Here is a 26,267-nt window from a genome sequence, read left to right on the forward strand (position 1 = left end):
TATACTTCAGTTTAAGTGCCCCTGCTTTCCGAGATCTTAGTTCTTTGCTGAAGTACCAGTGTATTGATTAGTCAGACGCTGTGACCTTGATCTGACCAAGTGTCTTTGCACCGCACTAGTAAAGTGATGTACGCAGAGAACCCATGCTGAAAATTTCTTTCCCATATTGTCTTGCTAGAGAAAAGGAAGAATTGATATTGGGTTGCTTTTTTACAAATTGCATTGCAAGGGTTTGATCTTCCAAAATTTAAAACCTCAGTCCAGTCTTCTTGTCAGTTTTAGTTTATAGAATGGAAAAGATTGCTTGTGACCGATCAGTTAGGGGAATTAGACAATAGACAGAAAAAATAATTTAATTTGTTGTGTGGTGGCAATGTACTGACTTTTCTTTAGTATGGCAAATAAAAAAAAAAACATTTTTAGTATTTTAGTCAAGTTGAAGAAAAAAAAGTGTACCACATGAAGTACAAAATACCATCATATACAATGGGACACCAGCACGTTACAAAGTATAAAGTTGATAGTTGTCACTTGTTTTGTATAGTAGTAAATATACATTTATTCCCTGTGTCCATAAATGTTGTGTAGCCTTGAATAAACCCACTTCAGTGCTTTTCTGTATGTAGGGGTGGGCATTATGCAGAGCCAAGATAAGTGGGTAGGGTCTTTGTTGTGGTTGTTCCAACACAGATCGTTATACATTTTGTTCCATATCATTTTGTTTCCTGTCAGATCCTTGCAATGGTGTATCTTTTTAAGGTGCTTATCTATTTACCATGTTTTTTCAGGCTCAGTCAAGATTTAATGAGTCTAGTCAGAAGCTGGACCTCTTGAAGTATTCTTTAGAGCAAAGACTTAATGAACTTCCAAAAAATCATCCGAAAAGCAGTATTATCATTGAAGAGCTCTCACTTGTGTCATCTCCAACGTTAAGCCCAAGGCAAAGCATGATCTCCACACAGAACCAATACAGTACACTGTCCAAGCCAGCTGCTTTAACAGGTATGTCTTAAAATAAACATTTGGTAGGGCTAATATAAAGCTTAAAAAGCAACTTTTCTGTTTTAATGCATTTGATACCATCAGTTGTAACGTTTTTTTGTTATCAAAGTTGATGTAACTTTATGACATTTCTACAGTTCAAAATTACCGTATTTTTCGCTCCATAATACGCACCTAGGTTTTAGAGGCGTAAAACTAGCAAAAAAATATTCTGAACCAATGGACTGCAGACATAGTACAGGAAATGACTAGAGACTGCGGACACAGTACAGGGGATGACCAGAGACGGTGGACTTAGTACAGGAGATGGTCAGAGACTGCGGACACAGTACAGGGGATGACCAGAGACTGCGGACAAAGTACAGGAGATGACCAGAGACGGTGGACTTAGTACAGGAGATGGTCAGAGACTGCGGACACAGTACAGGGGATGACCAGAGACTGCTGACACAGTACAGGGGATGACCAGAGATGGTGGACTTAGTACAGGAGATGGTCAGAGACTGCGGACACAGTACATGGGATGGTCAGAGACTGCGGACACAGTACAGGGGATGGACCAGAGACTGCGGACATAGTACAGGAGATGACCAGAGACTGCGGACACAGTACAGGAGATGACCAGAGACTGCGGACACAGTACAGGAGATGACCAGAGACTGCGGACACAGTACATCATATAAAGTCCCAACAGGGCCCCTCCCCCCCAGAATATCAAATGATCTGACACCATACATCAAGGAAAAGGACTACAACTCCCAGCACCTGTCATTTTTAACTTATAGAAAGCAGGTGGCGCACTGAGCTCCAAGGACAGGCCACACCAGCAGATAGGACTGGACTGCAGAGCAGGGAGCGCACTATGGACACATGCCAGGAGCGGGGAGGAGCTGAAAGGACAGGCCACACCTGCAGACCGGACCGGACTGCAGAGCAGGGAGCACAGTACATAGACATGCCAGGAGCGGGGAGGAGCTCCGAGGACAGGCCTACTCCTGCAGGGCGGACCGGACTGCAGAGCAAGCTTGCTGAGTTCGGCGAGGGGACTGCCTACTATGAAGAGCTGCGGGGACAGCCTGCTGAGAGGGAATAAGGTAGGGTGAACTTCGGTAACAGCCTGCAGTGGGAGGGGACAGCCGCTGGCCCTAACACGGCGGCGGTGACGGAGGACTGGTCAGTATTTGCTCCATAACACGCACAGACATTTTCCCCCATATTTTTTGGGGAAAAAATGCGTCTTAGAGCGAAAAATACGGTACCTCCTATTGCAGAAGTTCTAAATTCTGCACATTAACTGAACTGAGTGCATTTTAAAATGTCTATGCTGTGTAGATTGAAACGATGATACTAATACAAAGATGTTGTACACATTTTAAAACCTCATGCACATACGATCTTTTTAATGCTGCTGCTAGAAGTCTGGCGGGTTTTTTATTTTTATTTTCTGCCACTAAATGCCCCAGCATGCTAGCTTGTGTGTCCATGCACACATAGGCATTTAGAGACCGGAAAAAAACCTGCCAGAGCGCATCCAGGAACAGCAGAGTTTTGGCAGAAAAAAAGGCACATTAAAGGAGAAGTTCACCTTTTTATTAAAAAAAATAATAAATGCACATTTTTTTAATGCAGTAAAAAAATTTGCATTTGTCTGCTGGAGCCTATAAATCATTGCACCAGTGATCAGCAGATCACTGGTGCCATGCAGATCTGTCAATATATTTGTTTTGCCCATAAGGCTAAGGCTGTTGGGACTTGTAGTCTCTCATTCACTTTTTTTTTTTTTTTTTTTTTGACAGCTAGCAGGGGAGGAGAATATCCCTCACAAGCTGTCACAACTGGGAGTGGGGGCAGGTCTGATCATCACGTTACACCCTGAATATGAGTGTAACATGTTACGAAAGGTGAACTTTTCCTTTAATGCTAGGCACATCAAGCACTTGAGCATTTAATTTCATTGGGCAGAGTAAATTATTATGGCCAATTAAATTAACGCCCATGCACTTAGTGTGCACCTAAATGTGTCCATAGACCAAAATGCTACTGCCAGGAGGAAAAGGAACTTAGGAGAGCAGGGCAAAACTCTCTGTGTGCATGAGACCTTAAAATGCTCGAATTAAGTTAGTGCTTTGGATTTCTTCAAGAGGTGGCTGCTAAGTTTCCCCTTCAGTATCCTTGCTATGGCCTTCTCTACAGATTCACAGATTAGTGGTTGAATCACTGTTGCTGGTAGGACTGATTGTAAATGAACAGAAAAATCACTCCACTGTGGAACATGCATAAATTCTAAGCACAGTATCCTGCTTTTAGATTACCTATGCAAAGAATTTACTTGCACATAGGAGGAGGTTTTTTTTTTTTCGTTTGTTATTTTTAAGACTAACCATTTGATAATCTTGTTGGACAATTGCCATTTATTTGTGGCTTGAAGAGGAAGTTTGTCTGCTGTCTTTACTCATTGACTGCATTCCACAGGTACCCTGGAAGTCCGACTCATGGGATGCCAGGATATTCTGGAGAATGTCCCTGGCAGGTCCAAAGCCACTACCACCACCCTCCCAGGCTGGAGCCCAAGTGAAACCAGATCATCTTTCATGAGCAGGACGAGTAAAAATAAAAGTGTCAGCAGTCGGAATCTCCTGAAGACAGATGACTTTTCCAGTTCAGTAGCTTTCTGCTTGTTATTGTCTGTTTCCTTTTATACTAACTTGGCACCTAGTGTCTTATGAAGGTTGTGTTTATGGAAAAGTTTTTAACACTTGCTCTTTAAGGTACCATGCTCTTTAAGAAGAGATGTGGTATTGAAAAAGTTTGGATAGGTTTTTTTTTTTGTTGTTTTTTTTCCCTTTTTTTTGTGTATAGGTAGGTGGCTTCATAAAATTGCATCTGCTTTGTTCCTATTGTTTCGTGTAGTGTAAACAATTGATTGGGTTTCTCTGCCAGGAACATGACTGCTGTTTTGAGGCATTCTTTAACTGCAAAAACAAATACCTCTCCACAGTGTGCTTAAAGTAAAGAATAATAAATGCACTTTTTTTTTTTTGCAAAAAAAAGTGCATTTATTTTTGTCTGCAGGAGTCTGTAAAGCATTGCACCAGTGATCAGCAGAACGCTGGTGCCATGCGGGTCTCCTGCAGATCTGTCCATTTATCTGCTTGCCCATACGGGATGTGCGAGCAAGCAGGTATACTGACAGTTTGAATGAATGAACTACCATGGCGCTCCACAGAAGATCCCTCTCTCGCTGTCAAGTGGGGAGCGGAGGCCAGTCCGCTTATAACATGTTACACCTTGAATATGGGTGTATCATGTTACGAAAGGTGAACTTATCCATTTTAGGATGATAAGACCCAAAAAAATTAATGTCTCATGTCTTTATTGAACACATTCATTAACCACATGCCACCCAGCCACTGTATAAATACGGCGGCAGGGCGGCACGGCTGGGCAAAAACACGTTTTAAAACCAGATAGGAGGTGCGCCGCCGCCCTACCTGTCCCGCCGATCACAGCCGCGGATGTCAGTCGCCGGGTCACAGCCGGTTGTTACCGGTTATGTCCCGGCAAAAATTGCTGACAGAGCACAGCTGCAGTAGCTGTGCTTTCTGTCAGTTCCCTGACAGCTCCAGGACACGCTGATTGGGACAGAAGAGTTCCTCTCTCCCGATCAGCGGTGTTCCCTGCAGTACACACCCCCGCCCCCTAGTAAAACACTCCCCTCACACAGTTAACCCTTTCCCTGAATAATAAACTTAACCTCTTCCTCCCCAGTGCCATTAGTACAGTGTCAGTGTGTTTTTTTTTTTTGTTTGTTTTTTTTTTTTTGCACTGATCACTGTATTGGTGTCACTGGGGATGTCAGTGACCCCAATGTCAGAATGTCCGCCGCAGTCCCGCCATAAGTCGCTGATCGCTGCTATTATTAGTATAAAAAAAACTAAAAATCCCAGTATCTTTTCCGCCATTTGTAAATGCTATAACTTTCACGTAAACCAATTAATTTACACGTATTGGGGGTTTTTTTTGTTTTTTTTTTAGCAAAGACATGTCGCAGAATGCATTTTGGCAGAAATTTATGACTAAATTTGATTCTCTTTATTTTTTTTTTTACTGGACATGTTTTATAGCAAAGTCCAAAATATTGTTTTTTTTTCCTCAAAATTGTCAGCCTTTTTTTATAGCGCAAAAAATAAAAACCACACAAGCGATCAAATACCACCGAAAGAAAGCTGTAAATTTCATTTATGTACCGTATTGCATGACCACGCAATTGTTCGTTAAACTAGCGCAGCGCTGTATAGCAAAAAATGGCATAAATTGCAGTATCTATACCATAATTGTACACGCTATAACTTCCACACAAATCAATCAATATACACTTATTGGGATTTTTTTTTACCAAAAACATGTAGCAGAATACATTTTGGCCTAAATTTATAACCAACTTTGAGTTTACTATATATTTTTTATAGCTGAAAGTAAAAAATATCGTTTTTCTTCAAAATCTTTGGCCTTTTTTTGTTTATAGCGTAAAAGATAGAGCACAGGTGATCAAATACCACCAAAAGAAAGCTCTATTTGTGTGAAAAAAAGGACGTAAATTTCGTTTGGGTGCAGCATTGCATGACCGCGCAATTATCAGTTGAATTAGTGCAGCATCGAGTAGCAAAAAGAGGCCTGGTCATTAAGGGGGGTAAATCCTCTGGAGGTCAAGTGGTTAAATTTTCACAGTGCTGGAGGAAAAACTAAGTGAGCCATTGGCATTAATAGCTGGTCAAACCTCCTTTGGCAGTAGTGACTTCAAGCAAGCACTTTCAGTAACTCTGGATCAGACCTGCACAACATTCAGGAGGAATTTTTGACCATTCCTCTTTACAAAACCAATTCAGCTCAGACACATTTGTATGATGCTGATGTGAGTAGCACTCCTTAGGTCATTCCACAGCATCTCTATGGGAGATGAGGTCTGAGCTCTGACTGGGCCACTTCAAAAGGCAGATTTTTTTTTTCTTTCTTTCTGAAGCCACTCTGGTGAATTTATGTCAATGCTTAGGGTCATTGTACTGCTACATCACCTAACTTCTAAGTTTCAGCTGGCAGACAGCCACCCAGACATTATCCTGTAGAATATCTTTGTAAGCTTGGGAATTAATTTTCTCCTCAATGTTGGCAAGTGGTCCAGGCGCTGAGGCAGCAAAGCAAGCACAAATCATGATGTTCCCTCCAACATACTTCACCGTTGGGTTGATGTTTTGAGAGTAGCAGCTTCCTCTGTGGTGTTTTGTGGATACCTTGCCTGTTCAAAGACTTAAAGAGTAAGTCTGTTGGTGATTCTTTATCTCATTGAGGATTTTATGTTGTGCCTTGGGAGTCCTCTTAGCAGGGTGCCCACCACTTGGAAGAGTAGCGACAGTTCTAAACTGTCTCCATTTATAGACAATTTGTCTACTTGTCGACTGACGAATGCCTAAAAACATTAAGATTGCTTTGTATCCCTATACAGCCTTATGCAGATCAGCTACTCTTGATCATATGTCTTCTGATTGCTCCTTTTTGTGAGGCATGGTTCACATCAACTGCTGCTTTTTATGAACAGCAATCTTAAAATGTTTTGAGTGTCTTTATCAAAGTAGCTTTAATCATTTTGCCACCCGGTCTGTACGTCATACGGACCTGACTGGGGGGGGTTTATACATAATCCAGTGGCTGCAGCAGGATTTGTGCACAAAGTTGACAGGCAGACTCCTGCCTGTCAGGTGGAAGCAGTTGGGTGGCTGCACTGCTGATCTCTTCCACTGCCCCTTGGTACCGGTGCCCCTTGTGTACACACTCCCTCCATGCATCCTGCTTGCCCATCTGCGGGCCTGGAGAGCACCATGGTGGGTGCTGGTGGATTGAGGGGGAAGAGGAGAGTGGACGAACTCCACTTTTCTCCTTCTTGCTGTGACCCAGAAGGCGACGCATGTGACTTTCGGTTACCGCTGTCACTTTCTTGGCTAGCACACCCGAGAAGCAATGTATTGCGGTGTGCATTGCGATACATTGCGTGAAGCCCAGAGGAGACATGCAGTGTTTTTTTAGACCCTGCATGTCTCAAAGAGCTTGTAACCTAAAAATCATCACTTTTGTGTCCCCTATGTGATGGGGGGAAAAAAAGTGAAGTAAAAAAAAAAATGTTTTTTTGTTGCAACAAAAATCCCTCTTAAAAAATAAAATTAAAAAGAATTGAGCAAACCCACCCCCACGTAAACGCACATATGAACATAAGCTCACACGTCAGAGCGCCTACGTGTGAAAATGTCGATTGCGACACACATTACATATCGACGTGCACGCCGGAGTGAGAGCAGTAAGTCTAGCACAAGACCTTCATAACACCAAACTGATGACCTGTAAGGGGTTCTGAAGTGTCTGCACCTATGAAATAGTGACAACTTCACAGAAATTTAAGGTTTGCCATGTTTGGTATCTATTTACTCTTCACAAACTCTTTTTATATTTTACCAAAATTTGGGTAATTTATTGCATTTGTTTTCCCTAAAATTCAATTTAGTGTGTGCGTGCGTGCGTGTTTAATTTGTTTTTTTTTCTTCCCTGGAGTTTTGGGTTAATATCGTGGGACGTAAGAAATTGGAACTACCACTGTTTATCTTCCTAGGGTGTCTGCTTTCAGGAAATATATAATGTTCTGGGTGTCTTGTGTAATCATGGAAAAACGAAAAAGAATTCTCCTGCGCTCCAAGACTCAGACAGGTGGCACAAGATGGAACCAGGCCTGGGGAGAACGAACACCACTGCATAAAGGGCTGTGCAGCTCCAAACCAAGGCTGGGGAAGCCCAATCAGCACTGTAAAATGAAATAAAAAACAAGAAGCGCACCAGCCTTGCGCATTACCTCAGCGACCAAAATTTATTACTTGTAAAGAACATACTCACAAACAGCGAATAAAATCAGGCATGTAAGTCCTCTCAGGGACTTGAAGATAACATGAGTCCCATCAGGGGAATAGGTGTTCAGTACAGCTGACGCGTTTCGAAGGGAGTCCCTTCTTCCTCAGAGCTAACTGAACCATACGTGCACCCTCCTATATATACCCATATCTCTGGACTAAAAATAGGCCCTCCCTACCCGGGTTGGGCAGTCTCAGGATAGTAGGAGGGGCCAAAATCTCATAAACTAACCATCAATGTTTACAATGCCATTAGAGAGAGATATAACATATAAATTATAAAATGAATAAAATACATAAAATACATAGAGAACATAAAAAACCTATATAAAATATATATCTTAAAAATATATATATATATATAAAAAAAAAAAAAAAAAAAAAAAAAAAAAAAAAACAACCATATATTGCATACGCCACTTGGTGTGCATCTAATCCCTCAATTTGACTATGACACCAGAGGAGATAATGGTCTTCCACAGTTATGAAACATTGTCATGTTCCGTGTTGCATTAGTGCACAATGTGTCCCATGGATACTTCATCCAGAGGACTTGTCATAACGCTGGATGGAAATATAGCGATCAATGTGACAATAATCATAAGTTCTTAATACAGATTGTTAATCACCGGATATTTTGATGGTTAAGTGTCCATAGTGTCACAACCCCATGTATATATATATGTCCAACCATATAGTCAAATCCACCCACACTCAGACCTTCAACCCAGAGCTGTGTGTTTTTTGTATTTTCTACTACCAGGCAACTGCATGCGTTTCATGATCAGATAATGAAGAGGATTAGATCAGAGCTCTTAGATCCACATGTATATACATTTACACACTCGCAGACGTATACATCCACACTCCCCCTTCAATCCTGATGCTGTGTATATTTTATATATATAACTAAATATCACCAGGCAGCTGCATGCGTTTCCCGATCCATTGATGAAGGGGATTTGTAGTCAGCTGCATAGGGAGGACATGAACTTCCCTCATTGCTTGCTGGTTTACCCTGTGGAACGCACGCTACTGCTCCATGCTCCTAACTGCGCATGCGTGGACCTAACCTGCGCATGTGCAGAAGGAAAAAAAAAAAAAAAAAAAAAAAAAAAAAAAAAAAAACCAGGGGGGCAGATGTATCCTTATAGTATGAAGCAGTGAGTGGAACAATTATTATTACTATCAGGGCTAATACTAAATAACCATATTCCCTACACTCAGAACATTTCTGTTGATAACAGTATATGTAATGCTGAATATAGAGAATATATATATATAAATTATGTATACATATATATATATATATATACATACTTCAAACACATTCAATACACTAGATACATCAAATGTATTTGAATCGCAACCTAAAATTGGGGTGGAACAGTAGAGGTCACTAATTGTATTCGTACTTTCTGGTGACTAAATAAGAGTATGAATCTCCAGGTCATCATTTAAACCTCTAGGGGACAAGGTACCCAATGTGAAGATGTCTTGTCTTGTGTAATCTTCAGGCCTAAAAATTTTTTAAACATGTGCAAAAAAGGCTGTTTCAGTGAAAGGTTTAAACCACACCTCCAAACTAATTTTATTAATTGGACTCCAGGTGTGCAAACTACTGACTCCAATTAGCTGTTGTTGAAGTAATTAGTCGTTTGCTTACTTGTTCCACCAGCACTGAATGTTTTTAATAGGTGTGTTCAATAAAGGCACAAGAAATTAGAATTGTATATTAGCTTAAAGAGAATCTTCAGTGTCCCTGTAGCTGCTGAGACTCTTGCCTTTCCAAGGATTCACCGCTATCATCACCCAAACCTGTTCATCACCGGTCTTCGTGTCTCTAGCGGCTTCACTGCTTGTGGATCTTCCCCTTCGCATTGGGTACATTGTGTTGATCTGTTGTGACTTGAGGATCAGATCACACTTTATGGCAAATTACTGTAGAAAACCAGTTAATTCCAAGTGGTTCATATATATATATATATATATATATATATATATATATATATATATATATATATATATATATATATATATATATAAACATTACTGTGCAGAAGTCTTAAGCAGTGTGAAGTGTTAATAGTTTATCAATTAGCAAACTGGACAATAAATGAACAGAAGAGAATTCCAAATCGAATCAATATTTGGTGTGACTACCTTTTACCTTCAGTTCTTCTAGGTACACTTGCACAGTTTTTGAAGGAACTCTGCAGGTAGGTTGTCCCAACATCTTGAAAAACTAACCACAGATCTTCTGTGAATGTAGGCTGCCCCTTTCATACAGCCAAATGGTTAAAATTTTGACTTGTCCGTCCAGAGCACCTGCTGTCATTTTTCTGCACCTCAGTTCATATGTTTTGTGTGTAGTTGTTGTGTGTAGTTTAGTCGCTTGGCCATGTTTCCATGTTCTATGCAAAAATGGCAGGTGCTCTGGACTGACAAGTCAATGGTTGAACTATTTGCTAACAAACTGTCCTTTGCTACAGCCAAAGGGCTGGAGAACGGTACAATGAGTGTCTGCAGGCAACAGGGAAGCATGGTGGAGGTTTCTTGCAAGTTTGGGGCTGCTTTTCTACAAATGAAGTTGGAGATTTGGTCAGGATCATTATTGTCCTAATTGCTGAGAGACACAGGCAGATACTTTATCCATCATACAATACCACCAGGTAGGCATGTGATTGGAGTCATTAACCTGTTGCAGAATAAATTTGGGGCCAAACATTCAGCCATGTCATTAAGAGCTATCTTCAGTGTAAAGGAGCCCTGCAAGTGTGATGGTTTAGCACCCAACAAAGACCTGATCTCAACATCATGGAGCCTGTCAGGGATTACATGAAGAGACAAGGATTTGAGTCAGCCTACATCGACAAAAGATCCATGGTTAGTTGGTTAGTTCTCAAAGATGTTTGGAACAACCTACCTGCCGAGTTCCTTCAAAAAGTGAATGCAAGTATACCTAGAAGAATTGATGCTGATTTGAAGGTAAAGGGTGGTCGCACCAAATACTGTTTTTATTTGGATTTATCTTCTGTTAATTTACTTGGCATCGTTGTGTTTTTGTTAATCGCTAAAAATAAATTAACACTTCTATTTCTAAAAGTGTGTGTTTTTTGTATTTAAAAAAAAAAACAAACAAGCTAAACTTCGATCTATAAAGTATGCAAAATATTTCTTTCATTATAATACATTACATTTAAGAGAGCTTCAGGCATCTTCAGGCATGTTCTTAAGCAGACTAGAGGTTTTAACATCATCTACTGAATTTTGCGTAAAACCCCACATAATTAGTAATGAAACCCAAAGACCATTTCATTTGTTCATGCACCAGGCTCTTTACAAAAAAAAAATGCATCTAATCTTTTCTTAAGCAGATATTTTGTTGTGGGTTTAACAGTGAAGCTTTTTGTTTCCTGCAATCCTCTTAGCCTTTTAAGCTCAGTTGCAATAATTTCCTTACAGATGAGGTCTGTGCTGTTCTGAAGCTGGACAATACCGTAGTCGGGCAGACCAACTGGAAACCTATTTCAAACCAATCATGGGACCAGAAGTTTACGTTGGAGCTGGACAGAGTGCGTATAGTATTGACAAATCCAGTGCCCCTGATTTACATTGAATAGAATTTTTAATATCATATAATTACCTTGTTTAAATTCAAGCACATTGCACTTTTTATAAAATGTATAATCTTACAGAGCCTAAGGTCTTTCACATTACTTGAAGGTTTTAAGGGTCAGTCTGCTATGACAATTATAAAAAGGTTACTGTAACATACGTAACATATATGCAGTGCGATTCATTTAGTGGTGTCCCTAACATGCAGTACTCTACAGTGTGCATACTGTGTTTATGGTATGCAGTGTTGCTAAAAACTATCATGATTTTTTTTTCGTCATCTGTTTCAGTGCATTGGCAACCCATTTCAAAGCAATGAGATACTTTAATACAAGAAAGGTTAACACACATTTACAGTGACTTAAAACCGTTTTCAACCCAACATTTGGCTTTAATTACAGTGTATCTAAATCTAATGCTTCCCTCCCCCAGACTGACACTGCTGCTTTCCAAAGGTGTCCCCATGCTCCTTCACTCAGAGTGGAGGCACTCTAATATAGGAGGTGTGTTACTGGTGTGAAACCAGGTGAAAACCGAGGGGAAAAAAACGAGTGTAGCCGCCACATCTAAGGATTAGCCAGCTACAATATATTACATTTTTGGTTTTGGGTTTAATACCACTTCAGTGCACAGCAATGGATTGCTTAAGTGTGATTCTAGCCGGGGAGGGAGAAGCCTGAACATGGCGGCTGTGGGGAGCATGTGGCAATCGCTCCCTGCTAAGCGCCGCTATTCGACCTCCCCAGTGACCACCTGGAGTAGGATATGGGGAATTGACTCACCGGAGTCTGTCGATCGGTACAGGAGAGGAGAGAAAGCCGGAGATGAGACCAGGGCGGAGGTGGCAGTGAAGCGCTGGTCCGCCCGGCGCCTTACGGAGGAGAGACCCAGGAGGCTGAGGGGCGAGGTGACATGGTGGGAGCACGTGACCAGCCTCGGAGGCTATCTGGGAGAGGAAGAAACCGGCCGGCTTCCCGATGCAAGAGGGAGCCGCCGGCTCTCATGTGTTTAATCCCCACGGCCAGTTGATCGATTCTGGGTCTGAGTGACCCAATAGAGTGAAGGGATTCACCCTGCTATCTGGTGAAAAGTCTGGATGAAGGGCACGAGGAGAGGAGTGAAACCCAGAGGAATCCCCCCTTGGACTGAATTGCTCTGAAGGCCCCACACCTCAAGCTCGGAGTCACTGCTGGGAGAAGAAGGGTGAGTGAGAGCTATTGGGGGCTTATCGTGTGGGGGAACCCCGAGTGATATGGAAAATCTAGGGGTGAAGGAGAGGAGGGGAGGATTCTTTGGGCTAAGAAAGAGAAGATGAGAAGAGCTCCAGGTGTCCCAGGAGAGTAAAAATACATGGGATATTAGCAGGTTCTGTCTGGTGTACAAAATTAAAGGACTGATACAATTTCATATAAAGAATAAGAGAAGAAATCAGAGTTTTAGAGGAAATGAAGAACAAAGGTCCTAAGGGAACAGGGCCCAAAGGATCTCAAATAGATACGATAAAGAAATTTACATCGCAAAGAAATATTACGCCAGAAAGGGCCCAAGGTGCAAACGCAAAAGGGGATATGGACATGTCTCTGGGAAACAGTCCTAGATTATCAATGGGTATGAATAGTAGCGGTAGCCACCTAACAACAGAGGGCTTGGAAAAAAAAGAAGTAGACGGTGAACTACAAGCGCCAAATAAAAAGGAGATGACAAATGTTTCAAAGTTTGGAAAAAATGATAAAACAAGAAATGACAGTTGTGCGCAATGATCTAAGACACCTGCTATTGAGAGTGGAAGAAACAGAGGAAAAAGTTAAAAAGCAGGCCCAAACCATAGATAATCTAGAGAAAAAAATAACTTACTTGGAGAATACCCAGAAAAAATTGCTCTATAGGATGGAAGTTCAAGAAAATAAAGAAAGAAGATGTAACCTTAGAGTTCGAGGAATTCCAGAGCAAGTAAAAGGGGAATCACTATATGATCTTGTCGTACAAATTCTAAACTCCATAAGAGACAGACCTGAAACAGACGGGATTAAACTGGATGGAGTGTTTAGAATAGGAAAGTTTAATCAAGCTGTGGAGAAGGAAAGATCAAGAGATACAGTGGTCCAGTTCCAAAAATTTGGGGTTAAAGAGGAGATATGGAGGAAGATTAAAGGAAGAGCATTAATTAAGTATGGAGACTTAAAAATCCAAATTTTTGCGGACCTAACACCAGAGACCCTATGGAGAAGGAGATCCCTGAGACCCTTGTTGGAACAAATGAGAAAACAGAACGTCCAGTAAAGATGGGGTACCCCAGCTTGTTTAATTGGCTGGAAAAATGGCGTAACAGCATATTTGAGACACCCGGAGGAACTGAGGGATTTCTGTGACAGACTGAAACTGCAAAGAATGGTGATAGTGGGGTGGGAAGAAGAAGAAAAAGAAAGAAGGGAAACAGAAGATACAAGAAAAGAGGACTGGCAGAGGGCCGGGGGGAGGGGAGGCCTGGGGGTGGGGAGAGAGGGGAGGGAAAATTGAGAAGAATATTTTTTTTTTTTCTCTCCTATCTCTCTCGACCCCCTGGGCCCCACATATGTTGAAATGGTAACCCTCGGGAGCTTCGGTTGAGGGGGAAAGTAAAGGTTTTTGTATTTCTCCTGTGGATAGAGAGAGGGGATCTGGGGAGGTCGAAGGAGAGGATAGCCGGCCATGGGTGGAGCTTAATCCCAAAGCATTTAATCAGCGGTGGAAATAGATCCACAAATGATTTATAGGCAGTATTTAAGCCTAAAAATGGGTAGGGAGGAAAAAAAGAATGAGGGATGGGGGGAGGGGGGGGGGATGAGAGTCGGGTTGGAGGGAGGGAGGGGAGGAGGTACTGGGTTAATACTCTGCATGACAGTAGGGATAAAGAGGAAGAGGTTAATTGGAAGAGAGATGGAGCGAATTGGGAAGGATGGAAGAAATACAGTTTATAACCTATAATGTGAACGGGTTGAGTTGTCCAGGGAAGAGATTTAGGTTGTTTAAGGAGTTGCATCATAGGGCAACGTCAGTGGTATTTTTACAGGAGACGCACTTTGAGATAGAGGCAAATGTGAAATTGAAATCCAAACACTCCCCAATATGGTATTACGCAGACTCTCCAATTAAAAGAGCAAAAGGGGTGGCAATAGGTTTGGCAAAGAATATGAGATTTGAGCTGGAGGATAGAAGAACCGATCCGGAGGGGAGGTTTTTATTCTTAAAAGGTAGGCTTCAGGGGATTGAGTGTACTTTAGCCAATATATACTGCCCTAATAAAAACCCGGAGACGTATATGAGGGGTCTGATGAAAAAATTGATGGAATTTAAAAAAGGGCGTTTGATAGTTGCAGGAGACCTAAATTTCTGTATGGACCCACAAAAGGATAACACCTCTTCTGTGCAAAGAGAGGGGAGTAGGTCTCTGAGAGCTTTGAAGAAAGTGATGCATGAATATCAACTAGTGGACATCTGGAGAATAATGCATATGAAAGACAGAGACTATACCTTCTTCTCTAATGCACATGAGATATACTCGAGATTAGATTACATCTTAATAGACCATCAACTTATAGATCATCTGGTTAAAATTGACATAGAGACAAGAACGTTCTCGGATCATGCCCCGGTCGTAATGAAAATGGGATGGGGAAGAAGGTGGACTGGAGGATTAGGGTGGAGGTTAAATGAGGCTCTTCTTCTGGACGAGGATTTAGTTCAGAAAATCGAGAAAGAGATTAGGGTGTATTTTCAGGAGAACGAAACAAAGGAGGTGTCGATAGCTACAGTTTGGGAAAGTCATAAGGTATTTATAAGAGGAATCTTGATCGCGGCAGGAGCAAGGAAGAAAAAGGAAAGAAGAGAGAGGGTCAGTGGGCTTCTAAAAGAAATACTGGACTTGGAGCAGATCCACAAGAAGAAAATAACAAAAGATACGAGACAGAAGTTATCGGATAAAAAAGATGAGCTAGAGAGGTTGATGGAAGAAGAGAGGAGAAGAGTATACAACAGGGTATTAAACGAGAGATATAGATGGGGAGATAGACCAGGAAAATACCTAATGAGAGCCTTGAATAAAAAGAAAAATAGGAACTATATAGAAAAGATAAAAAGTCCTAAGGGGGAGTCGGTCCACTCAACTAAAGAGATTATTAAAGTGTTTACGGAGTATTACAGAAAGCTATATAATATTAGTCCCCAAGGTCCTCTAAAAGAAGCTCAAGAGGGAATCAAAGAAAAAAAGATGATATATTTAAAAAACGCGGGATTACCAAAACTAAGTGAAGCACAGTTGAACTCCTTGGATGTGGAAATTACCCAGGAAGAAATTAAAACAGCATTAAGAAGCACAGGGGGGGGGGGAAGCTCAGGCCCAGATGGCTATACAGTTAAGTACTATAAGAAATTTAGTGAAGTGCTGTTACCCAAGCTGGAAAAGTATATGAATGCTCTGGGAGGTGGGATGGAAGTGAGGAGAGAATCTTTACAGGCCCATGTAGTACTTATTCATAAGGAGGGAAAAGACCCATCTCAGTGCTCCAGCTATAGACCTATTTCATTATTGAACACAGATACCAAACTGTATGCAAAGGTTTTAGCAAACAGGTTGAAAGATCTAATGCCTGAACGGATCCATGGAGATCAGGTGGGCTTCGTACCTGGGAGAGAGGGTAGAGATAACGGCTTGAGAACCCTGATGCTTATTCAGAAAAGTAGAAAAGGGAAAGCCCCGGTGGTGCTCTTGTCAATTGATGCAGAGAAGGCATTTGATAGAGTGGACTGGGGCTTTATGATGGACAACTTAAAAGTGCTGGGGATAGGTGATAGAATGCGTGAGTGGATAAGTAAATTATATAGGGAGCCTACTGCAATCATCACGGTAAATGGGAAGAGATCAGAACCCATTGGAATGTCTAATGGAACAAGACAGGGTTGCCCACTGTCCCCTTTACTATATGTGTTGTCACTCGAACCTCTGTTGTCAATAATAAGGAACAGTGGAGCGGTAAAGGGAATTCAGATAGAAACTAGAGAACATAAAGTAGCGGCCTTTGCGGACGACTTATTGTTCTATGTGGGGAATCCCCTAATAACTCTCCCAAATATAATGAAGATTCTGAAGGAGTACGGTGAACTATCAAATCTAAAAATTAATCCAACGAAAACAGAGATCTTGAATATTAATATATCAAAGAATGAAAAAGAAAAACTACAAAAAGAATTCCCCTTTATATGGAGAGAAAAAGAGATAAAATACCTAGGAATAAAACTCACTGCCTCATCTAAGCATTTGTATAGATTAAACTATATTTTTTTGATAAATGAGATCAGGGAAGATTTAAAAAGACTAGAAGGAGGAAACCCATCCTGGATAGGACGTATAAACCTAGTCAAAATGGTAATTATGCCTAAAATATTGTATAGATTTCAAATGGTACCAATTAAAATTCCAGAGGCCTTTTTTAAGATAATAAAATAAATGTTAAGATACATATGGAAGAATATAAAACCTAGAATAGCATATGAAACATTGAGTAGGACTAAAGAGAAAGGGGGATTGGGTCTACCAGATGTCAAGAGATATTATAAAGCAGTGGTTTTAGCAAGAATATATGACTGGACATATAACCATAAGGGGAAAAGTTGGGTAACAATTGAAAATGATCTTAGTGGAATTAGATTGAGTCAGATGATATGGGTTCCAGCACAGTTTAGAGGAATTAAAGAAAGCACAAGTATTTACACTTTAAATGTTTTAAGGGTATGGGACAATTTACACAAAAACATGAAATGGGAATTTAATTCTACACTAATGCCTCTCACAAACACTGAGTACTTTCCCCCGGGAAAGGATAAGATATCGGGGAGATGGTTTAGAAAGGAGGATACCCAACTGAGAGATGTTCTGGTGGAGGGGGAATTGAGATCACTTAAAGAATTAATAGAGAACAAGGGAGATATCTTTATTAGAATAGATGAGTGGAAATATCATCAATTGAAATGTTTTATTGGAAACCTCCCGAAACCCCTGAGATTAAAACAGGAGTGGAATATGTTTGAAAGGCTGTTAGAAACACGAAGGGATGGGAAGCACGGTATTTCAAAAACCTATAGAATACTCACAGAATTAGACACAAACACAAAGTTTAAGTTTTATAACAAAATGGGAAAGGGACATGGAAGTTGGGTTTGACGAGGACAAACAGAGAAAGATGTTTAGATTGATACACGAGAATGTTCGTATGAGAGAGGTTGAGATTAATTATAAGTGTATGACACGATGGCACATTACACCGAGTGTTGAGCACAAGATGAATGGGGAAAATTCAAAAAAGTGTTGGAGAGGATGTGGAGAGATAGGCACGGTGTTTCACATATGGTGGGAATGTCCGAAAATCCAGGTTTTTTGGAAGGTAATAGTCAAATTGATTGAAGAAATAACTGAAATTGACATAGGGTTAGACCCAACGACGTGCCTCCTACATAATGTGGAGACATCTGTAAATAAATACAAAAACTCAGGCGTCTGCTACTTCTTAAATGCGGCGAAAGGGTTGATACCCAAGTTTTGGCAGAAAAGTTAGGTACCGAAGGAGGAAGACTGGATTAATAGAGTAAACCAGATAGGTAGAATGGAAAGATCATACCATATGCAGGAAGATAGCATGGGAGGTTATTATATGAGATGGGAAAAGTGGGAAAAAGCAAGATTGAAAGAGAAATATAGGAAACTATGAACTAGGATGTTAGCTAAAAAGTAATAATGCCTCGAGAGATTAGAATGGGTTAGAGTCTGCAGAGGGGGGAGGAGGGGTGGGAAGGGTTGGGGTGGGATGGGAAAGAAAAGCGTTTTTAGAAGGGGAAATGTAGAAATGTTATAAATGCCTATTTATATGTGAATTGTTTCCCTTTTTGGGTATTTGTATTTATATGAAAAATTTAATAAATATTTAAATTAAAAAAAAAAAAAAAAGTGATTCTAGCCTTGGGTTTAACACCTCCCAACTGCTCTTCTTACACAGATTGGCGTTCCAAGCCATAGCTGCATTGTAATAACACTGCTTCAGATTACTGTATTAACAGTGGAAGTGATTGACTTCCCTATTTGTATATTTTTAAATTACTTGTACTGGTAAAGAAAACCCAATCCCTGGAATTCATAAAGAGTACTGTACATACTCTTTAGAACTCTTACTTGTGGCAGGGCAAAAACATATAATAGATTTGTGTACACCTTGGGAGTATATGCATCTGTCACAACTTTGACAGAGATGCTTGCAGCAACTCTGTCAAAGTGGGGGAGTTTTACAGGTAGAGTATTTGGAGAGTAATCGAAATATATCAAATATTTACAGAGCAGCTTAAAGCGGTATTAAACCCAGAACCAAAAATGTATTCTACTGCAGCTTTCCTCCAATCATTAGATGTGGTAGCTTCAGTTTTCTTCTCTGGCTTTTTCCCCTCTGTTTTCACCTGGTGATCTGGCCAGTAATACACCTCCTGTATTAGTGAGACACCACTCTGGAGGACTGAGTACAGGGGGCACAGCAGACAGCACCATTGTCAGTCTGGGGAGAGGTTAATGGGAAAGGCATTAGCAGATTTAGAATTGCTAACAAATTGAAGCCAAACTCCAGCTCACACTTTTATAATCGGCTACACCAGTTTTTTTTTTTTTTTCTTTTGGAATAAAGATTTTGTCTCAAAAGCTGATCATTTTAATCACCCATACCAGTTTTAAGTGATTTGTCTCGCCCATGCAAACTGATACATTCCGCTGAATAGCTGAAAAGGCTGTTCTTTTGAAAAAACATTTGCAGACTTGCTGGTTGATCAGATGAAAATAAAAGCCTAAAACAAAAACGAATGCAGCCATCACTTCTTAGAATTGGTATGCTGCAATATAATGTTAGCTTTTCGGTTTAACACTGCTTTAAAGACAAATTTTGATGCAAAATTGTCTTCGATGTGACACAATACTCATAAGGCACAATCGACAATTTACTCCCAACAAGGAAAGGTCTTCGTTACCTCCACCTTCCTTCCCACCAATATGGCAGTGTTTCTGTATGAATTTGCTGCTAGAAAAGTGCCATACAGTAACAGAGCCACAAATAAGAATTACTTGAACTTGTTGCACGCATCGGTACTTGAAATTAAATTGTTGCAGGGTTTTGTTGAATTTGGCGCAAAGCTTTTAACTACTTAGACTTGCTGACCGAAAAGTGTCACAAATACCTTTATTGAATCGCCTCGTTTGTTTTGTAGAAAATCTCTCATTTATAATAGAGATTCTATGGTCTGTTTTAAACCTGTATGCTTCTTTTCTTTTTAGTCCCGAGAATTGGAGATTTCTGTGTTCTGGAGAGACTGGCGATCTTTGTGTGCTGTGAAGTTTCTGAGGTTAGAAGATTTCCTAGACAACCAGAGACATGGCATGTGTCTGTACCTGGAGCCACAGGGCACACTCTTTGCAGAGGTGAGAACTTGGAGAGTAAACACTTAGTAGCTGCTCTCCAACTGCAGGCTCTCTTGTGTGTTTATAACCACAATTCCTTGACTGTAAAATCATATCTTGGCTGCCAAGGCTAATGCTGCTGGAGGATCAGAAGAAGCTTCCGGTCTATGAGGAAGGGTTACAGTATATTATAAGTAGTGCCTACAATCAAGTAAAAAATTTGTATCTGTTCACTGTAAAGATACTCTAATCCCCCCCCCCCCCTTCCAGAGCTGGTTGGGTGTAGTGCTTGTCTTGGTTTGGTTTAGGGCTCTTTCACACTGATGGGTTTTTTGTTCTGTTTTTTTACCTTGCTAAAAATACAACAAAATATTTCTCTTTAAATCCTGTGGGACTCTTCACACTACTACTCTGCTGGTGCAGTGCATTTTGAAAAAGTTCTGCATGCTACATCATTTTAGCTTTTTAGAAACACAGATCCCTATTAAAATAAATGGAAAATGCATCAAACGTTCATCTAAAATGCACAGCAGTTGCAGTGTTTTTTTTTTTTTGTTTTGTTTTTTTGTTTTTTGTGCTTTGAGTCTCACGTCCATGTTTCATATGTGCATTCCAATCAGAAAACGCACTGGTAACTCATCAGAAACGCATATGCGTTAACACATTTTTCTAGATCTGTAGATTCTTTTTAAAAGCAAAACTTTTTAGTTTCAATCTAGTTTTATATTCATGGCTTCAGAGCTTTGCATGCCATGAGTATTGCTTTTGCACCCTTCAGAATGATTGCCTACTTACTGCTTGCTATAATAAATGTTTTGGCTTCTTTCATTGAATGGAGGAGAGAGTGAAATGATTATGGGACAAAGTGGACTGTATATGTAGCTATATTTCAGTGTTACTTTGTGCAATGATCTGCTGCATGAATATCATTCAGTCAACATCTGAATTGCCTGAATTCTCCTTACCAATCATGCTTAACAGTGGTGTAGGGGATCAATCAGAGTATTAAACCTGTTAATAGACTGTTACGCAATTTTAATGATATTTTTCTATGGTAAATGCAACATTCGCTTAAAGTGAATCCAGATGGTTAATTTTGCTTTCCTTTTATGCACAGGTAACCTTTTTCAATCCCGTTATTGAAAGAAGACCAAAACTCCAGAGACAGAAAAAGATTTTTTCAAAGCAACAAGGTAATATATATTTTTAAGCTGCAGAGAAGTACTTGTCATCAGTAGATTTTGATGGCCTTCAGTGATGTGGTTCTCTGCTTTTATCACTTATTCATTGTTAACAGGAAAAACATTCCTCCGAGCGCCACAGATGAACATTAACATTGCCACATGGGGACGACTTGTCAGAAGGGCAATTCCCACAGTTAATCACTCTGGCACTTACAGCCCTCAGGTTACTGTTCCTGCTGCAGTGCAGGTTGTGGACCCACAGAGCGTGGAGCTATCACCGTCAGTGAGGTATGTGCTTTGTTATGCTCTCTGAAATTGATATACTTTACTGCACCTACCTGCATCAAAGAATGTTTGTCATTACACTTATAAAGTTCCTTTTATATCTCTTTTATACTGTATGTTGCTAAATTGTTCCCATCAAACAATATGCGCTAATGCAGACTTATTTTCAGGTTTCATATTTTAATTTAAAATTTTATAAAAAATGAGCTAGGGAATACAACGTGAATTTTAATTAGATGTTTTTCTTCCTTAAAGCGAATCTCCTGTAGGAAAGCTGGACTTTGAAATAGAATCCGAAGCACCTAGTGTTCCACCCCGGGCATCCTCACTAGACCTTGATGTTTATCAGGCTTCAATAGATATTAAAGCACCGAGCATACCAGCTCAGGTAAGTTAATGCATATACTTAGTTTTGGATCTAGATTCTTTAATGTTCCAGTGATTTGTGTTCTTAACAAATCCATCCAGAAGAGAATTAAAATTAATATAGCAAGAGATAAAAAAAAGGAATGGAGTGAATGGAATGTGATCTATGAATTGCTTGAGGATTGGATACATTTCTATGCCATGACGTTTTTTGTTTCCATTCTTTAATGGTTCAAGGATGAAATGCATCCATTCCCCAGGCTTATGGGATATTGATAAACCTGGTGAACTTCCAAATTCCTGGAGATCAAAACAGTGACTAGCAGGCTTTGATTGTACAGTAGTCAAAAGAGGGTGTTGGCAGGTGCCCCCAAACCACACTGGATTTGTAAAGGTTCCGTGAACTGCTCCGCACTTAAATCTTGTTTTCCAGCCATCACAATGCTTGGCTCTAAACTTATTGCTTCTGGGTATATTCACACCAGATGAGGTGGGACTGTGTTGGGTGGCTGTTCCACCACAGTCCCACCGCATGGACAAGGCAAAATGCCTTGTTTCGTATGCACCCAGTTCACACCACTACGTTGTGGTAGTTTGTGGGCACAGGAGGAAAAAGTATTGCATGTGCATTATTTTTTTCAGGGCAGCATAGTAAGAGGAAATCCACTGCCTCACACCACATGGCTGGCAATTTACCTTTATGAGATGTCTTTGTGATATCTCAAAGTTAATTTTAAAAGCTCAGCACATCTTAACTGTTTGATCTCAACTGAATCTCACTGCACACCAGCCGCTGCACTGCATTGCAGGGGCTTGTGTGAACCAGCACTCAAAGTTCATGCCGTGATTAGAGGAGGCTGAACAACGTGTAGCCTGAACTGTCTCCTTCATCCATCATTTTACTGAAGCCTAAAGGGTGGGAAATAACTGACTAAAAGTAAACCTCTTTATTAACCATCATCTTTTTATCACAGGACCCTGGAACAAATTATGAATATTCAAATAACAGAAACAATGTAGCTACAAAACCGATAACAGATCTAAGTGAAGGGGAAATCAATGTGTCAGATGTGGAATATAACTCACTACGAGAGACCGAGGAAAGGCGGTAATGCTGTTACCTGAGTCTATCTTTGTGATGTTTGTTTCTGCTGGACTGACAAACTTCATATTATCATTGAATTGTCTCCCCAGTGTGCAGCCTCGGTTCCAGTTCAGCTTGCAAGACTTCCGCTGTTGTGCAGTATTAGGCAGAGGACATTTTGGAAAGGTACTTTTTAGGAGAGATGATGAAAGATACTGCTGCTGATAGAACCTGTGTACAATTGTATTGTAACCACTTTCTTCCTTTTCAGGTGCTGCTGGCAGAGTACAAGAACACTAATGAAATGTTTGCTATCAAAGCCTTAAAAAAAGGAGATATTGTAGCTCGTGATGAAGTTGACAGGTAAAGGTTTACCTAAAAAATATAAATCGTAAATATGACTTTTAACATTTTAGGAAGAATATTTCTTCCCACCTAAGTTGCGCCCTCAGGATTTGAGCCTTATCATGCTTCACAGTTTACGAACCTGGGATTCTGTAAAATATTCGGGTAATTTGATTTCGTCATTTCTACCTCTTTTGCCGATTACGCATAATCCTTCATTTTCGCCAGGCCTAGCACATCCCCCTTCTTTCTCTTGGTGGACCTCCCATGGCTTTGTTATTGTACATGATTTTCTGAGCGCTTGTACGCTTCCATCTTGGGAGTCTCTTCAAGGATCAAGGGGGGTTTCGATATTTGCAATTGCGCCCCTGGGTCATCTCCCTCCGTCGTATCTCTACATACCATTCCCGCAAAACGCCCTTTGAACACGCCTGTCAGCATTCCCCAGGTCCCCTGGTCTCATTTTTGTATTTATGCCTCTTAACAGTAGGTCCTCCTCACCACCTCTGTCATGTTTCTCAATGGGAGCGAGATCTGGGTGTCTCGATTGCGGTGCAATATTGGCGTAGGGCCTGGGGGATGGTGACGAAATGTTCATTCAATACAGTCACTCTTGAGGCAGCCTACAAAATTCTACTGTGGTGGTACTGGGTCCCGGGTCGGACTGCTCACTTTAATCCGACTGGCGGAGATAGGTGTTTCCGGAACTGTGGTCTATGCGGGGACATCTTGCACATTTGGTGGTCGTGCCTGCGATTGATAGGCTTCTGGTCTAGGGTTTTTGTTTTGCTACAAACGCTATTTCATATTACGGTCCATAGGAATGCAAGGGTGGCACTCCTGTATTGCCCAATTTTGGGTCTGTCTAGGTCTCAGCAGAAATTGGCATCCTACCTATTTATTTTGGCCAAATGTGCTATAGCTCAAGCATGGAGTACCCCTTTGGTTGTCTTCCAGGGGGTGCGGACCCGGATGAGTGCTATGTTCAATGAACAGATATCTAGCATTCTTTATGATTTTCATCCAAGATTCGGATTGGGAACCTTGGATACGTTCTTCCTTGCCATCCTTGCCTCCTACTAGTTATGGCCTCTTATAGTCGCTGCCTGTGCTAGCCCTGGATCCGTGATCCTTTTAGTTTCCCTTCTTCCATGTTTTCTTTTTGATTCCCCTTTTTGTTCTATTTTCTTTTTCCTTTCTTCTAACCTTTTTTCTTTTCTCCTTTTTTTTTCCCGATATTATGTTGGATTACTGCTGCTATTTGGTTTGGCTTTTGCCGTCCCTCCTTGATGTCGTTATTAGACTAACAAAAGTCAGCAGGATATCTGTGTTATTTTTCTGCTCTGCCCCTGTGTGGGGGTATTTTGAGCTGCTTGTATTTTTAAAACAAAAATTTCTTAATCAAACTATTGAAACCGGAAGAATATTTCTGCATATAGTTTGGGAATGTGCTAAAGTTCGACCATTGTGGTTGCAAGTTGCCCAGTTTATAGCTGACCCTTTCGATTTTCCAAACATATGTAGCCTGCTAACCTGCCTTCTGGGGTAATTGAGGATGATATTGTGGATAATGCAAAAATAACGTTTTTTGAGGTTATTATTTATAATGTGTGTAAACTGATAGTGTTACATTGGACACCAACAGATATCCTTGGCTTAGGAGCCTGGACTTTATATGAAATGACATATGTAGCTACAGGATGTCCAAAAAAATTTCTGTGAATATGGTCTAGATGATTAGAGCCCTCAGACATGGTGGAAGACAGCCCTTGAGGTATATAATTGGTGTACTGTGTAAGACATACATGCCATCTGTCCACTGTATAATTTTGACTATCTGGTGCACTGGTAATCAATATAACACTGACACTAGTATACTGTTATGTGATGGGAGAATAGTGGTTTACTCCGAAAAGTTTTGGTTCCCAATTTGATTTTTTGTTTCTTTCTGTTTCGGATTTTTGTTTCTCTACATAAGTAATAATCTCAAACTGACGAATCCAAAAAAACAAAAATTTGAAAATGCTGTATGTACTTATGATGTCATTTGTTTTCTTTATGGCATGGCTTTGCTGATATCACTTGTCTGGGAACTCAGTGGAGCCACAGTGTGTGCTGTCATGTTATGACTGGATAATACTTGTGGAAATATGGCTTTTTTTTTTTTCTTTTTTAAAATTCATGTACTAGGTCTTAAGAATTATGACCTGTATATTTGTGCATATGGCAATAAAACCTTTTTTTTTTTTTTTTTAATTAGGAAAACTGAATATTTACTGTACAGTTCAGGAAAATGTGAAATATTTTTTTTTTCCAATTGTCAAACTGCCCTCTTGTATGTTTTTCATAAAACATGTCTGTCTAGATCTTGCTAGGTTCCGTAACTGCAATTGTGTTGTTTGCTGTCTTATTACCCCAGCTCTCTTTACTCCAGAGGGGCTGAAAAATCAGTAAAATGTTAATTCATGACCTGTTGTCCTTCACACCAGGATGCCATTTCCCACTCTGCATTGACACAAAGTCCATTACATTATGAATATCCGCTCTCTGGAACTTTGATTTTAGTGTACTTGATTGTAGGGTCCCCCGTATATCTAAAAATAAAGCACACACATTATGTTTAATACTCATTGCACTTTGTTAGCGTTTAGAAGTCAATAGACCTCTGCTCATCTGTATGATCGTTTCCTGCATGTAATGCACACAGTTGCAATTTGTGTGCAGGCCTTAGCCGATGCATGCCATGTTATGCAGTAGTCTTCATCACATGTGGTCAGTGGCCAGATTTATTTTTTTTTTTTCCCATCATAGCGGTCAAAGTCAGTGGATGTTTCAAAAGTGTACTTGCCTTTCTTCTGCTCCTCTGATGCTCTGTCAGCCATCAGGAGCAAGGAAACCTTGGCCTGTATAAGCTCTTTTGTGATCTCCAGTCAGAGTTCTCCTTTCATCTATATAACAGTGCTGGGCCTCCCATA

General features: G+C 40.5%; 1 protein-coding gene across 1 annotated transcript in view; it reads left to right on the forward strand.

Moving 5' to 3' along the window:
• The window catches only part of PKN2 (protein kinase N2), a 162,134-nt gene that overhangs the window by 118,691 nt on the left and 17,176 nt on the right, over nt 1-26,267 (forward strand). Inside the window, exons 6-15 of the mRNA XM_089668904.1 lie at nt 789-1,002; nt 3,475-3,660; nt 11,415-11,524; nt 19,906-20,049; nt 21,146-21,221; nt 21,326-21,500; nt 21,753-21,885; nt 22,838-22,971; nt 23,058-23,133; nt 23,219-23,310. Of these exons, the coding sequence (XP_089525030.1) occupies nt 789-1,002; nt 3,475-3,660; nt 11,415-11,524; nt 19,906-20,049; nt 21,146-21,221; nt 21,326-21,500; nt 21,753-21,885; nt 22,838-22,971; nt 23,058-23,133; nt 23,219-23,310 (1,340 nt within the window). The remainder of the gene's footprint in view (nt 1-788; nt 1,003-3,474; nt 3,661-11,414; nt 11,525-19,905; nt 20,050-21,145; nt 21,222-21,325; nt 21,501-21,752; nt 21,886-22,837; nt 22,972-23,057; nt 23,134-23,218; nt 23,311-26,267) is intronic.

The sequence above is a fragment of the Staurois parvus genome, unplaced genomic scaffold, assembly GCF_062004578.1.
Source record: "Staurois parvus isolate SC_StPar_1 unplaced genomic scaffold, SC_StPar_1.0 ptg000066l, whole genome shotgun sequence".
In the NCBI taxonomy this organism is placed as follows: domain Eukaryota; kingdom Metazoa; phylum Chordata; class Amphibia; order Anura; family Ranidae; genus Staurois; species Staurois parvus.